The sequence below is a fragment of the Zingiber officinale genome, chromosome 5B (assembly GCF_018446385.1).
Source record: "Zingiber officinale cultivar Zhangliang chromosome 5B, Zo_v1.1, whole genome shotgun sequence".
Lineage (NCBI taxonomy): Eukaryota > Viridiplantae > Streptophyta > Magnoliopsida > Zingiberales > Zingiberaceae > Zingiber > Zingiber officinale.
In genome coordinates, this window is record NC_055995.1 from 119,038,104 (window position 1) to 119,055,133 (window position 17,030).

The 17,030-nt window shown below is 39.9% G+C and overlaps 1 protein-coding gene across 1 annotated transcript; it reads right to left on the bottom strand.

Moving 5' to 3' along the window:
• Positions 1-2,824: 2,824 nt before the first annotated feature.
• LOC121985579 (probable protein phosphatase 2C BIPP2C1) lies at positions 2,825-8,965 on the bottom strand. The gene is made up of 9 exons (XM_042539130.1): positions 8,585-8,965; positions 7,352-8,436; positions 6,610-6,668; positions 6,378-6,447; positions 5,539-5,626; positions 3,597-3,757; positions 3,370-3,513; positions 3,166-3,294; positions 2,825-3,080 (listed from the first exon to the last, which is right to left on the bottom strand). Exons 1-9 carry the CDS (start codon positions 8,781-8,783, stop codon positions 2,916-2,918), a joined length of 2,100 nt encoding a protein of 699 aa, XP_042395064.1. The 5' UTR covers positions 8,784-8,965; the 3' UTR covers positions 2,825-2,915.
• Positions 8,966-17,030: the final 8,065 nt, after the last annotated feature.

A 17,030-nucleotide genomic window follows, 5' to 3' on the forward strand; every position in this document is an offset into this window, starting at 1 on the left:
AATTTCATCCCCGAAATTAACACTTACCAAGTTCATCCTAGGTAGTAGCTCCTTAGGTACAAGCCCAACTAGCATGCTAAATTAACACTTTTAAGCCTACTATTTAATTACAAACGTTAAATTCATGATTTACCTGAAATGTCCAGATCTATCTCTTCGGCCGCATCAAGAATACCCTCCCTTGTATGAGCGATCGGGTTTAGGGACAATCCTTTTTCATATGGTCAGTAGCCCCATATTTGTAGCATTTGCCTGATCCTCTTAAGCAAACTCCTGAGTGTGGGCGCTGGCATGTCGGGCATATCGGAAGCTCATGAGGCTTTGGATCCACTTGCTTCTGCGACCACTCCTCTTGGCCCTTTTGGAGTCCAGTAGCTTCCCTCTTGTTTCGCTGCTGAGGCGGCTGCTGATAGGTTGCAGGGCACGATCGTTTGTTTTTTCCATCAGCCTCTATGTCTTTCTAATCCTGCTCCACTCTTAGGGCCCTAGTCACGACATCTGCGTAACTTTTAGGGTTGACCACCCTTACATCGCGGCGTAAGATAGGCCGTAAGCCATCGATGAAGTACCTCAATTTTTCTTTAGGATTGTCAGGTATCATGGGCATGAAGTGGCACCCCTACTCGAACTTCCTGATAAACTCGACAACAGTGCAGCTACCCTGTCGCAACGTCATGAACTCTTGGGTCAACCTCGATCGCACGTCCTCCGTGAAGTATTTAGCATAGAACACCTCCTTGAAGCCCTCCCATGCAACCCGAAAACTTACTTTAGTTTATCATTTCGCATAATCTAGTAGCGGTTTGTTTGTAAATAAATTCAGGAGCTCATGTTAAGAATTCAGTATTTTCTTTCATGTTGACAATGTTGATTTAAGTTTATAAATATATATGATTTATTTTCCAAAAAAAAAGAGGAAAATTTAGGGACATTACAGGGAAAATATCAGGTACAGTGTAGGTCTGATATAGAAAATATCAAGCCCAGTATAGACCTAATATGGAAAATATCAAACCTACGTTGGACCTAATATTGAACCATATTAGGCCCAGAGTAAGCTTGATATGACAAAATATCGGATCATTTTTAATCCTGGAGAGAGGTGATGCATTGGAAAACGACGACAGAGGGAGGAGATTTAGGAGGTTGGCGGGAGGGATAGGAAAGGAATAATATTATTTTTTATGCCTTTTTTGATAATTTTAAAATTAGGATGTTCTTTTAGATAAATAAAAAAAAACTATGACCACACTTTTTTAGAAAAAAACCGATAAAAATTTTAAGAATTTCGAACACCAGTCTTTAACTTGAATCGGATCGAACTCCGCCAACTTCTTATACTTAAATCAAATAACAATTGTCAATGAAAAAAAGTAATAATTTGAAAAGATACTATTAATCACATCTGCTAAATCACAGATTTGATTCGTAATCCAAATTTATTTTTTTTTAAATTTTTTATATATAATTTTTTTTTTTTTTAGTGGATGTGTGGGTTGGGCATCTAACCGGCAACCCTCCTCAAGTTGAGTTGAGTTAGAAATTTTCCAACCTATCAAGATGACGGGTCAACTCGCCTCGCCCCTAAATGATCGGTCCATTACAGGTTGGTTCATCTGACAACTCTATTCAAAAACATCTTCAATGTTAAAGAATTACATGATGATTTCACTCATTCCAAATGATCCAGTTTTGTCATCTCCATTGTAAGATACATGCAGATAAATCAAGTACGCAGTAAGCCCAAGAGGGAGGGTATTCCTCGACTATCAACCCCGTGATTTGAACATGCCCAAGGAAGTAATTATGCCTCCCGACTTCTGTGTAGTGCTATCGAACGGGTCAATTCTAGCAAGGCGGGCTGGAAATTCCTCAACCCAATGTGGGTTGTGTGTTAGGCAGACCAACCCATGAGTATGTCGAAAAAATAATAAAAAAATATCAAAAAGGTTGAAAATTTTAAATTTAGATTGTAGTTTAGGCGAGTTAAATAGTTTGTTAAAAAATATTCAAAATATTGAAAATTTTAAGTTTGGGTTACGATTTAGATGGGTCATACCCATGAGTCCATTGAGTTTTCCATTTTAATTTTAAATTTTAGAAAGAAAAAAAAAATTCAATCCACTGGCCAATCTACGCGGGTCACGGACTTAGGTGGATCACTCTGCCTGGATTCACCTTAAAATGGATTGATAAAATTTCAACTCAACTTATTTACATTATTTGACGAAGCGAACGATGAATCCAATTCAAATTGACGACTTTACTCTACTTGCGCTATATCCTAGGGGCATCACCTTTGATGTGAAACTCAAAAGTTGCATTGTGCCCTGGCAACGCGGCAACGCCTTTGACGTGAAGCTCACAGACGTGGTAGTAAAGAATGGGACGGACTTCCATGCAACGAAAATTTGAATCTCTTACCAGGTATATTATATACCTATACTGTTGGCACCACTCATAATGTTGGACCATCCAAATCCAACTATATTTTTTTGAATTTAGATCGGTGAAAAACTTTTATATATATTAAAAAAAAAATCAAAGAGTTCATTATTGGGATATCATGTTTATTTTTTTACTTTGAGAAATAAATACAATACGGCATGACTTGAACCAGAATTGAGTCGCATATGTCTAGGATCATCATGTATCACTTAAACGATATCTTTGGCGTTTGTTTCGAATTGAAATATTGCCTTGCAATATCCAAATAGTTGGTAGATCTCATTCAAATTATCAGAATCGTTTTCATTAATCAAGCACAATAGATGCATAGAACAGAAAAGGCAAACAAAGAAGATATAGCACCACTGGCTCAATCTTGACTCCGGAAATGCAGAGAGAATTGGATTCCGGAAATAAAATTCCAGAATTAAAATCTGGAAATTACAGGATTGAGGGTTCTTTGAGGATCAGTTGGTTCTCTGTACAATGGACACTATGACAGTTACATCATCAAGTTTACCTCCCGTGAACATAGGATATCCAGATGCAAGGGCTGCATCTGCAAATGGACTCCTGGCTGTTGCGGATCGCCCTACTTCCTGCGCCCTCTTCGCCAGGTATTCTGCAACCTCCTGAAGTATTGAAAATCATCATCGTAAAATACATGAAAAGTTGATCAAAACAGGTAGGTTTTATAAGTTCGTGTTAGGATCTGACCCTTGGCTTTAGACTTGCTTGCAGTGACTTGAACACAATGGCTGCTATTTCTTGTTCATACAGATTGTCAAATAGGCCATCGGTTGCGGTCACAATCACGTCGCCTTCGTCCAGGCCAATTTTGTAGGTCTGCAATTCTCGACGATGCATAAGGGTAGTATAGAAGAAATGGTTAATTGACAGGAGAAAAGCACAGATTGTTACCTCGATGTACCTTGTAGGATCCTCTCCCCTTTCTATCTGCAGAGGGAAGTTGAAACCGTAAACCATCGGAGTGGATTTTCTGAAAACAGTGTCATTTCTTATCACAATGAACCCAGAATCTCCAATGTTGGCAACGTGAAGATCCTATAGATTGCCAATCATATAGAATATTAGGTAAAATTGTTAATGTGCCTAAATAAATACTACAAATGCTCTAGAAAATACACCTGTCCATCAAAATAACCAACCAAAACTGTTGAGGAACCGGGAGAACTTGCTTCAGCAGCACTTTTGACTAGAATTTCATTTGGATTGCATCCTTCATATTTTGAAACAAATCTCTGACAACTCTCCATCAGTTCTCTGGCATATAGCCCCGCATTGATTCCTGGAGCATAAGTTTGAATATGAGTTCTAAACTTAGAGGAAGCATAATGAGGACACATGTAAATCTATGACAATAGATCTTTTTGCTCTTATCTTTTTAGGTAGATAATTTCAAAACAATATGGTGTTCACAGGAAGTCTGAATTTTTTTATTGAATTGGCATCCTATGATGCCTTTATTATATACAGGAGATCTACAATAATAAAACAAAAGAAGAAATTATAAAGCATTACAGAATCAAACCTCAAGAATAAGGGCCAAAATTAAGTATACTGATTATATTTTCAAGTATTTAATAGATAGTCTACTTTTTTAAGAGGCTCTAAGACCATCCTTCTTAGGGTGAAAATTTAATCCAAATAATTGTATCCTCCAGCTATATTTAAAATTGGTCTGTTCATCTTTGTTCTGCCTTATGCATCCTCACTAGACAATATAAATAGTTGTTGTCAGCACAGGGTGTAGCCATGAGGTAGCGTCCATTGTTCTATAAAAAGAAAAAAAAAACCTTATGATCAAATTTATTCCAATGATAAGCTAAATGTGCATGCCTTCAAGGAGCAGGAACTTGTATTACTTCAAAGTCCTTAACCTCATGAGGTAATTCTGAACAACTTATTTTAGTAAATCTTCAATCCTAAACTTGACATAGCACAAGAAGTAGTTTAGACAGTTCAATTCTTTTTCTACATCATATAATAAGAAAGAGCAATGTAAAGAACTATCAGGTTCTCTTCCACTGGGCAACAACCAATGGGCTCATACCCATGGATTAGTAAGGAATGGTTTTGATATTTCTTATTTCTACATTCTAAATCCAAATATAAAATTCAGAATGACAATTCTCAGGAATCATTTTCTCATAGAAGGAACTAAAACATTGTACTTATTTGTGACGCCCAAGCTAATTCCAAAATGGTAAGGCACTTTGGTGTGGAGCAATTGAGGGGAAGTCATCTCTTAGTCTCTCTCCCCCCTGGTCTCAACATCGTAAGAGATGGACTAGCTTTAGAACCATGCTGAAGCTCAATCCAACCTAAAATACAAGGCACACAAATCCAAGGTTTATGCCAATGCAGAAAATCCACCAAGTAACCCATTGTTTTGGGTCATTTGTGGAAACCATGAGATAAGTGCTCACTTTTTCTCTATATGGACTATAGACTTTTGGATGGAGGAGAATCTACTACCAATAGGCACCTAAATCAGCGGCAGGTGCTATCCAGCTTTGGTAAGAAGAGGATAATTGATGGCTTATTTGGGTGGTGAAAAACCTGAACCAAGGAAGGCTTTTTATCTCAGGTTCACCTGATGACAATCCAGTGCTCAGTTAATTTGCAAATAGAAATTCTAGTATTAACCGAGCATTCTCACATCCAAGATGCTAATTGCTGAAGTGTCTAAAAAGTTTCTAATTTAAGGAATTTGAATAATAAAGTGAGACCCCAGACTAAAGACGAGTTACACTTGCAATAAGTTGATACAACATGTTGACATGTCAAATTAAAGCTTAAACTAATTTGTCAAGAAGATACTTCAAAGATTCCTCAACAACCACCAAGATAGCATGATACCTTACAACATTAAAACTAAAAGATCTATATTTGTGATTCAAACTCAATCCTCATATGTTAAACAGTAAAAATAGGATTGATAATAGTTTTCAGTTTTCACCAAGAGAATGTTAAATGTATAAACTATTATAGGAGTATGTGTAGCTAAACAATAGTAGATTCTAGAATGACCAGGCAATAAAAAATTCCTCAAAACAAGGGAAACACCTTCTAGAGACCATTGGCCTACTCCATCGGCTACACCAAACCAACTATTTGATGACACAAAGTAAGCATCTTCACCACCTGTCAACGCCTGGAATTCCAATTTTAAATCACTACCTTGAATATTTTCAAAACGGCAAATGAAACATTATGAAAGCCATTATTGTTCAAAAATATCATAACAAAATACAACAGACAATTGAAAGAAAATTTGAGAACAGTGAAAAAGAGATATTTCGCACATTCAAAATTAAATGCTGAAATGCAGTAACACATCCTAAGTTTCTGTCTATTTCCATTTTCCACCAATTATGACCATTCGGCAGCGATTTAATCAAAAGCAAGGAAAGTAGTTCGTTTATCCATACTTGACCTGAGGTAATTCTCTTTGTAAAAAGGCCAGATGTGCAATTGGAATTCACTTATTAAAAAGCATGAAAAGGTCAAATGCTCACACATGATCAAAATGTTTAATGATGGAAAAATCTCTGACGGTGAAAAAAAAATAGCAGAAGATCTGAGAGAGAGATGGATCGACACCAAAACAAATTACTTGCGATGCATCATCAATCAAGCACAACGCTGTAAAGAATCAAGTATTTGATAAACTAAAGGTTCACTGTTTGTTCCATGAAACAACAAGAATGTTTCATCAAGAAATCTCATAAAAGAAATTAGTGATATAAGATAGTACCAAATACAAGAGGAAGCAGTTGAAGAAGTAACGTCAAGAACAAAACTTGCCAATCTAACAGTTTTTCCATTCTTTTCCCAAAGAGTTCATGAACAACAGACCAATTTTGTAAAGGATTTAATTCATATAATTGTTGTTGCAATAATACCTTTGAAGGATGGGGTAAGATTGAAGCTCCTGAAGACAAGAAAAGTAAATCTGCAGGTGCCTGGTCCACCCTGGATAGAATAGAAATAAAAAGTGTTATGCATGAGACAAAACATGTATAGACCATGAACATCTAACAGAAAGAACATATATATTTTTTATGCACATGCACAAACATGCAGTCTATGATCTCATTGTATCGACTCCGAATCAACGAAAAGTGATTAGTGTACCTATCTGGACTTTCATCCGCGCCACTCTCCTGATGGTTTCCCTCTACAGCAGTTTCAGCCTTTACACAAAAAGAATATCGAAATTAAGCTTACATGTAGAGATAATCACATGTCATTGAAATGTGCAAATAAACAATGAACTTAAGCTTACTGATAAAAACATTCATCTAATACTTCTGTAAGACAAGGAATCACTTTCTTATATTTGTAGATCTACAACCTATTTTAATTCACCTATGAAAGCTGAGGAAATATAAGAGTGGACAAAAGGGGCAACAATGTTGGATAAAAAAGGCAACAGATTATCTTAGGCTATGAAGAAATTTTAAAAGATTCACTAATTCAATGTGGACTACCATCACCAAGTAAAAAGTGAGCAAGCCTGACAAGGGAAGAAAGCTGTTCAGCATGGTATTTGTTCCTACGGTATCAAACCATGGCTACTGCATAAACATTTTTTAACCTTTCACCGCCAACTTAATCAAATATGTTTTCCATAACCTATAAGACAAATGGAAGTCAAAGAAGTAATATTGCAAAACTTGTGCAAGTAATTAGTTAGGGGTATGTTATGACCAAATCAAGAGGTAGGATAACTGTAATTAAGGATATTTGACTCAACCACAGGGCGCATTTCAACAATTGTTTGACAAATGTTTCTTACTATTTTTCAGGTTATGTATGTTCCTCAAAATAGTCATGGATGAATAATTCAGAGAGGATTACTGAGTTTGAGGATTACTTCAATTACACTTCCGCTGCTATCACTGTTATCAGAATTATCTTCCCAGGAAGGAATTTCTTCCAATGCCACATATTTGATGTCCTCAGAGTCACTAGAAACTTGTGAATAATCAGCATGTTCAATTTGATCTTCCATAGGTTGAAGTTTCTCATGGTCTGGTTTTTCTAGAACCTCTGTGCCACTAGTATGTTGAAGCATTCCACCATTAGATTCCTCTTTTGTTTCAGGATCTACATCTGTGCTACTCAATTGGCTAAAATCTTGAATTGATTCAGAGTTTATTCTACTAGGGTGGCCTCCTCCAAATTTGATATCCTTGTCAGAAATTCTCTCTTCACTTTGTTCCAACTGTTCTTCTGGAGCAATTACAACTATAGGGTCTTCCTCCAATTCATCCGGAACAGAACAGAACAACTGTGAATTTTCACCAACAAAGTTCAGCTCTATTTTGTTGCCATCAACTAGAGAGATGGGATCTTCCGATGACAGAACAGACAAATCAGAATTGCTATCTGCCAACTCAACCAGTCGGTTTTCCTGCTGAGCAAGAATTTTCAAGTCAATAGCTTCTAGTACCTCTACTTTCATGGAAGAATTGTCTTTTCCAAAGTCATGGATCAACTCCTCCTCGGTAGTTCTACCAAGATTTTCTTCCTGACCTTTGATCAAAGATTCAACATCTTCTCCTGAGGAGACAAAACTTTCTGAAGCTGTCCTAGATGCTTCACTGTCTTCGTCCATTTTTTGCATATCAATCTCCAAAACAGAAACCGTTCCTTCTCCGACCACTCCTTTCTCCTCCAGACAGATCCCGACTTCGGTTTTAGCGATCGACTCAAGCAACTCCAACCCTTCGTCTCTTACTTCACCCACCGAATCCGATTCCTGCGCCTCGAAACCAGACCTTTTTGTTGTTTCCTGCTTCATCTGACGGAAATCATTCTGCTTGGAATCTTTTGCTTCCGTTTTCTCTAAAATTTCCTGATCCCTCCCGAGCAGAGAGCTCTCAGAAACAGCGACCTCCTCCAACTTCACCTCGCTAGCATCACCGAACTTGAAAACGACGCTGCCGTCCGAACACTCTGAGGAAACCACCAACAAAACCCCAATAAAAAAAACCAGCATAACGGACAATAACACAATACCCCTAAGGCGTCAGAACTCGGCCTCGACCTCCGATCCTCGTAGATTAGAAGATCAAAAAGCAAAAGTCAAAGGAATCTTCAGTACCGGAAGTAGACAACAGCTCCAGTGAAGGCCTCGACAGTGAATGAGGAGCGATCCTCGACCTTTGAGTCGGCAGATGGATAGGCGGGCCGGAGAGCGAGTGGCGCAGTGGGAGCGGTGGCGGCGGAGCGGGCGGCGAGAGCTTGAAATACGCAGGAGAGAGGCGGAGATCAATAAGTCCAGCAAAGGGGATCTCAGCCATAAACAATCAGTGTCCGGCGGCGGAGATTGGCTTCCACATAGCAGTGAAGTTTCCGAAGGAGACGGTTTTATTCGGTACCATCGCCGCGGAGCAAGACGCAGGGGAGGATAGAGATGAGAGCCTTATCCAAATCCCTTCCTTGGCACGTGTTGTCCCAGGCTTAACCTCCCTCGCACATACACAAAAATAAAAATAAAAATGCACATATCTCCTTACAATTTAATATACGAGAAGAAACAGCTGTCTGAAATGAGCCGAATCATTAACCCTTACAATTTAATATACGAGAAGAAACAGCTGTCTGATCTGATCTGCATTTGATACTTTGACATCACATAACAATAATTTTTTTCATAGAAATAGTTAATGAGCGTGACCATGCAACTTCCTGCTTCACAAGAAGTTAAAGATTGTTTAATTGAAAGCCTACCTGAATTTGTAGTCATGCTCCATTATTAATAAGTTTTCCTGTCACGAACATGGACCAGCTCCAGCGATGATTAAACGATTATAAATATGAGATTGATTGTTTATGCGCCTAATGCGGGGCATTGTCTCATGCCCATGCATGCAAACACTTGTTGATCATGTATGAAATTCAGAAAAATTGTGAGCTGGTGAGGTGGTATTGAAGTTGACCGTGAAAGACTTCGAGCCGAAGAAATTTGGAGCTGGAGAAATTTAGTGCCCGGATTGTGCCTGCATATCAAAGAAGAATAAAGGATGAAGAAAATATTAGCAATCGGATCAAGGAAGCGTTTCGGTACATGTATTTTGACGTTCAATCGAAGACGAAGGAAATAACGAAGAATAGAGATAATGAACAATAAACTCTTATAGTGAAGCTTGAATGTGGCAAAAGGCGAAATTACTCGTCCCTAGCGTCCCCGCCGCACCCGACCCAAGGCCATTATAGTGAAGCTTGGATGCTTCTATTGATGGAGACTTTTTATATATTACTATTTTTCTCTTTACATGAATATCAATGCATTTTAAAATATGACCAACCAATATGATATACTATAATCTTTCCTAAATTAGGCCCGCCACCTCTGCGTTTACAGGGTGGAAGTTTTCACTATACATGTCGCACAGGGAATATTCCCTTGATCTTTAACAATAGTTACATAAAATGACAAAAAGAAATATTGGTTGTTAGGCTAAGAAGCTACTAATCATAAAAACGGTGGGTTGGCCGAGTCTTATCTGCTGTCTGGTCGGGCATTACCCTTGGACAAGTTGAGTCGCCTGCGAAAGATTGACTATCTTGGGGACTTGGCATCTGATCAGACAAGAGTCTGATTGGGCCATATGTTTAGAAGCTCTTATCATGCCAAAAAGACTTGGTTCTCCATTAAGCCAGGAGGACTCGATTCCCCATTGAACCAAGAAAACTTAACTCAACATCAAGCCAAGAGTCAGGAAAACCCGGTTCTCCATTGAGCTAGGAGGACTTGGCTCTCCATCGAGCGAGGAGGACTCGATTCTCCATTGAGCTAGGAGGACTCAGTTCCCCATCGAGTCAAGAGGACTCAGTTCCCCACTGAGCCAGGAGGACTCAGTTCTCTATTGAACTAGGAGGACTAGAGCTTCATTGAGCCGGGAGGACTCGAAATTCGATCAGACAAAAGATCTGATCGGTTGGAGTGCTCGGCCGGCCATGCGACCATGCTACCCTCTAGTGCTAACCCCTCTTTAACATTGATCATCATATCAGCTAGCCTTCTTGACTTTGGTCCTAACTTAGAGGGCCCTACCTTATTCGTCATCTCACAAGTCCCTCCTTCAAATCTAGTCGAAAGAGGCTACAAACTTGACTAACTAGACTCATATGTTCCTTTATATCTCCCTGATCAGACACTTGGTTCATGCTAAAGTCATTTCCCTATCGCCACACTTGCCCTTTGAAAACAGGGCACATCACTTATAATTAATGCTTAGTGCGGTAAGCATGTCTTTTGACCATAATAATGATTACCGATTCTCATCCCTAATAAATATGGGTCTTACTTTTACGTCATGTGGCACATGCCTATAAAAAGAAGATATGAAAAGATAGGTTACTATAGGGATCTGATGTGACAAGCGATCATTCAAATTCAACAACCTTGATTTTTTTCTTCTCTCTCATACTCCCATAATCAAACAGTCCCCCGTAGGGCTTTATTAAGGGTTTTAAGGTTTGTAACACTTGATGCAAATCCTATCTTTTTCTCATTCTCGCCTTCATCTTCTTCCTTGACTCTCACCATGGTCGCCTTGACATTTTTCGAGTTTTCATCTTCTGTTGTAAGTTTTGCTCTCCCTCACCACCTTTGCTCCCCCTTCTCCTCCATCATGGCCAATGTTCCTCCTGCTACCGTACTCAGTCAGTGGTACACTTCCAACGCCTCAAATTTTAATGGTGGGGAAGTGGATTAAATTTTTATCACCTACGACCACCACATCATCATACCCTCAACCCATGATCGTCCTAACCTTCCTCCAGTCGGCTACATTACCTTTTTCAAGGATCAATTTTTTGTCGTCCTTTGTTTTCGGTTGCACCCCTTCTTTTCCGAAGTTTGTAGATATTTCTATATTCCCCTCCAACAGGTAGCTCCCAATTGTTTGTAACATTAGCATCAATGGTCAAACTTAGATTTTGATTAATGATAAATAGATTAAAGTTAGATGTTGTGTTATCTAACCTTGTGACCAAGTGTGCAGGACTTAACGAGTCTAGAGGACTTGACACCAGGCTGAAATCTAGCTAACTCTGTTGGACTTGATAGCTAGTGGGAAGCCCAAATAGGTTTGGAGGACCTAATATCTGGCAGAAAGTCCAGTTAGATCTACGGGACCTGACAGTTGGTCGAAGTCCAATTGGGTCTGTGGACTTGATAATTGGTAGGAAGACCTGGTAAGTTAAAGAGAGTCAAGTGATTCTACATGGTAAGTGAGGTAAGTCACTAGAGAAAAGTGATCCAGTGAGTATAAGTCCCAATTAAGGACTTTAGGTGCTAATCTAGCTTAGATCCATTTTGGAAGTCTAAGCTCAGACCAAGACTAGATCCTGGTCTGAAGGACAAGATCTAATTAATAATACTTATAAATTGTACTAACTTTATTTTATAGGTTCTATTTTTTTTCTGTGCACTAATATGTCTCTGCAGGAGTTAGAAGCAAAAGAAGTCTCGAATATTGTTCACCTGAGATGACTCGGTTGGATTGGAGGATCCTTGAAGCAGCTGGCCAAAGCCTCTGTGTTGGAGGCATGGAGACGCCTCATGTAAGGAACTAGAGCGCTAAACACGCTTATGCGCAGCGGAAACCATCTAGTTCCTTCCCGGAGATCCATGTGAAGGGAAAGAAAAATATACTAAGTTTTGAATAAGATTATGAGAGGTTATACCTTTTGTTGGGTTTGCAAGGTTGCAAGCATAGTCCCACATTGAAAACACAGGGGAAAGATTATGAGTTTATAAGAGAAAAGATATCTCCATTTGGAATAAGGCCTTTTCGGGAGAGCCCAAGAATAAAACCATGAGGGTTTAGGCCCAAAGTGGACAATATCATATCATTGTGGAGATATCTAAATTCTTTTCGATCCAATAATTGGTATCAGAGCCTGGACTACTAGAACGTTTAACCACCAACTGTGCACAAGAGTTATGGTATGATTGAGTCATGTGAGTACAATATTGACCTCGAACAAAGAAAGTGAGAGCTCCTATGTTTTGATCAAGAGGACCAGACACCAAGCAGGAAGTCCTAGTTGCGACTAGAAAAGGAAGTCCTAGTAGGTCGGGTGGACCGAGAGGCAGGAAGACCTGGTGGGTCGAGGATCGGACGTGGGAAGTCTGTGGTCCTTTGTTTGAGAGGGGGGATTGTTGGGGTTGCAAGGTTACAAACATAGTCCCACATTGAAAACACATGGGAAAGATCATGAGTTTATAAGAGAAAAGATATCTCCATTTGGAATGAGGCCTTCTGGGGAGGGCCCAAGAACAAAATCATGAGCGCTTAGGCCCAAAGTGGGCAATATCATACCATTATGGAGATATCTAAATTCTTTTCGATCCTACACCTTTGGTACGTGCACACGATCTCCCGACAGCTCGGATCTCAGCACGATCATACGTTCGCGCCTCTACAGTATCCACACGAACAAGTGATCGTTTGTCTCACAAACTCACAAAATGGAGATAGGTTGTGTTAGCAACCTAGAGAAAGGATTTTGGCCAAGAGAGGAGAAGAGCAAGGAGAATGAAGAACTAACTCAAAAAATGAAGAGAAATTACTTAAGTATTTTCATCCAATGAAAATAATTAATTAGCATTAATAACCTTAATGAGCATTTACACTTTATTAAGGACCACTCTTGAAAGTCCTCATTTCAAATTCAATTTCAAAATTTGAATGAAATGAATCATTGAATTTCAAAATTCAACAAATCTCTCCATTAATCCTCACTTGAGTTTAACTCAAGTCTCCTCACTTGAGTCTAACTCAAGTCTAATTTAATAGAGTCTTACTCAATTAATCTCATGCAATTTCAAATTCAATGAATCACATTTCATTAATTTGAATTGACTCCTTGAGTCTAGTTTGAATTGGACTTAATCCAATAATTAGATCCAATTGAGTCTAACTCAATAAGTTCAATTCGGATAAGACTTAATCCAATGATTGATCATATGAACCCATCTCCAAATCTACTTATTTTTTGTGTGTGACCCAATAGGTTCTTGTAACGTTGACAATGCACCCAAATCAACATTTAGATACATAAGCAATGAGTGACATCTAGCAAGACATCATTGCTACCCAAGTAACGAGAAACTCGAGATCCAACCTAACATGTCCGTGGCTATTATCTTGTATGACTTTGTCTCTCTATCCTTGATATGTAGATTGATCAATGAGGCATAGACCATGTCATCCTCTTATCAACCTTTGTGTTTCTTGATCTCTAAGTAGACACACTCAATCAAATAAGCTCAATATCTCATACTGACTCATTTGCGTATGACCATGTTTTCTTGTGTCCTACTAATCAAGGAGCCCACAGATATCGCTTCCGTCATATAGAAGGGGTAGATCCCATCTACATCACTCAAATCCCTCCACATAATTCATTGCATACCCAGTGATTGACTTTATTGTCCACCTTGTTATAAGTGACGTTTGCTGATACCAAAGTACACAACTATATGTAGGGAACCGTAGCAACTTTAGGTTTAAGAACTATTCATACCAATAGTCACATGAGAATATTTATGACACTCATATAACGATCCATGAAATATTCTCATGGCGGATCATTCAGTATATATTCTCTAATATATACCTATGTGCCAACCTGATATCTCATATCCATGACTTGTGAGATTAAGTCATTCGTTGACCTACATGCTAGTCTCAACGCATTAATATTGTCCTTGTATATTAATGCTCGACTAGGAATAGTTAAGAATAGTGTTTTATGTATATCTACAGTATCTCACTATCAATTCAACCAATTGATATGCTGTAGATAAGAACCTACTACCCAAGGACATTATTATACTTATTCAATCGACACTAAACTGAAATAAATATAATAATTAATTTTACCTTTTATTAATAATGATATATGATACAAAATGAATCCTTTACAATCATCTCATAATTGGTACTAGGGCTAATACTAGCACCTCAGTGGTAAGGATGCATCTCAATGTAGAAGGCACGGAGGTGCCTCAGGTGAAAGGAGGTGCCTCCTCACACGGATAAGGATTGCGGCTGCAAAGGATAAAGCCTTGGTGAACTGAGGAGCCTCCTTCACCTTCGTACGGATAAAAACGTTATCTTCAGTGAAGATCAGATTGATCGGAGGTGCCTCCAAGGGAAGGAGGTGCCTCAAATTAGCTATAAAAGATAGTGTCGAGCTCCAGCCAAAGTATCAACTTCTTCCCAAGCTACTATGACTCTTATTCTACTTCGAACACGTCGTACTGTTGCTACGCTACTGCTCCATGACATCTGACCACTGTCTTAAGAGAGACACCAACACATGACCTCGTTCATACTCTATATTCGTAAGTGTTGGTAACGATTTTATATTTTGTACATCTTTCATACTTGCAAAGTCCTGCCTTAAGTACAAATCGTCAAGTCCCACTTTAAGTACGAGACTACTCACAAAATAAGGGTCATATCCGATCTAAACCAAAAAAATGTCGAGACCAAGGCACTTGCCGAGAAGCTGAAAGAAGTAGAAAATGCCCACGCTTCTGAACTGGCCGGCAAGGTAGCCGAGCTGACTACGAAGGATCTACAACTTGAGGAGAAACAACAAGCCCTGGATAACAAGGATGCCAAGATGGAGGCGTTAAAGGCTAAGCTAGCCAACATAAGGCAAGAGAAGCCAATTGACTCAAAGTCAATAGAGTGGGCTATCTCCGTCCCCGTGAATTTAACTTCCTCATTGGCTGACAAACTTCAAAGATGTTCACCTTTGGAGTAGAAGGTGCGATCAAGCAGCTCGGAGAGGCCGACCACCTTACAATGGACCTCCCAGTCAATTTCATCAACAAATAAAAGATCTTAGAAGTTGTTCTAGATGATGCCTTCCCAAATTTTGATTAAGGCTCTGCTTAGTTCTTTTAGAAGAACTTTTCCTCTTAGGGTTGTATCCCCTGAGCAATATTGTAAAAACTTAGATATTTTGTCATAAATATTCTTTTACTATCTCTTAACTCATGCATTCATTCTTTTATGTTATGACTATAGAACCATAGCGCACGTGAGAGGGGGGGGGGGGGGACCATGTAGTTTTGAAAACTCTAATTTCAGGTTTGATCATTGGTGTCAATTGTGTTGGAACCCCAAGGTTGTTTTGGTGTGATCAACAAGTTAAGTTAGGTCCTGTGTATTTAACCTTCTGTCTAAGTGTGCAGGAGCTTAGGAACGCAGGTACTCGAGTGGAAGACGCAGCTAGCGAGAAGGACGGCACGCTGTGCGTCCGAGGGACGAGGCGCTGCGGAAGAGTACACCGGCGGACGAGAAGGAAGTGCGCGGTGGTTCCGAGGGACGAAAGCCGGAGCGGAAGATTGCTCGGGGAGCAAGAGACGCAGCTAGCGAGAAGGTCGACGACCGAGGGACGAAGACTGCGGATGAGTACGCTGGCGGACGAGAAGGAAACACGCGGCAATTCCGAGGGACGAGAAGCCGAAGGGAAGCACGCTCGAGAAGACCGGAAGTTGGGTTCGGGTGAGCCCTTTTCCGGAAGGCAGAGATCACCCAAACGAGCGGATCCGGAGCGGAAGAACCGGACCGAAGCGGGACTGAACCAGAGAAGCGGTCCCGGATGAAAAAGTCAACTGTGTTGACTTTCGGGGTCCGGGGCGCCCGGACCCATTCGGGGCGCCCGGAACCCTTCCGGGCGCCCGGAACAATTATTTTGACCAGATCGAGAATTATCTCGATCTGAACGTTGGGGGATAAATTTTATCCCCCACAGGGCGCCCGGAACCTTTCCAAGCGCCCCGACCAAGGCTATAAATATAGCCTTGGTCCAGAAGCTTTTCATCAGTTCAGAAATTGTAACAACACTTGTGTGCTTCCATTGCTTTGATTAGCTTCTTTCTTTTTGTGCATACACTGCTGTAAACGAGGCTTCTCCGCCTGAAGGAGTTTTTAGTGCAACAATCTTCCTTGGATTAACAACCTCCCCGGTTATAACCAAGTCAAATCCGGTGCCTCGTTTTTATGCTTTATTTTCTGTTTAATCTATTTTTTTTCAAGTGTTAGCTTAATTGTCCGAGAAAGGGTTATGTTTTACTCAGGGCTATTCAACCCCCCCTTCTAGCCGGCCGCATCGGTCCTACAAGTGGTATCAGAGCCGAGGCGCTTCAGGAGGAAGCAACAAGATGGCCGGATCCAACATCCACGCACCAAAATTCGAAGGGGACTTCGCTAGCTGGAAAAAGCGAATGGAGGTATTTCTTGAAACAGATTATGATTTATTACTAACAATGGAATTTGTCTATGAAGCACCAGAGGGCAAAGCAAGAAATCAATGGTCAAAGAAGGAGCAGACTGACCACGTGGCAAACAAGAAAGCAGAATTTCATCTGCTAAGTGTACTTCCAACACAAGAAGTCAATCCAGTCGGTACCTACAACTCGGCAAAGGAGCTTTGGGAGAAATTCCTTGAGTTACACGAAGGAACATCCGAAGCCAAACTTGCAAGACGGGATTTACTTCGTAACCAGCTTACAA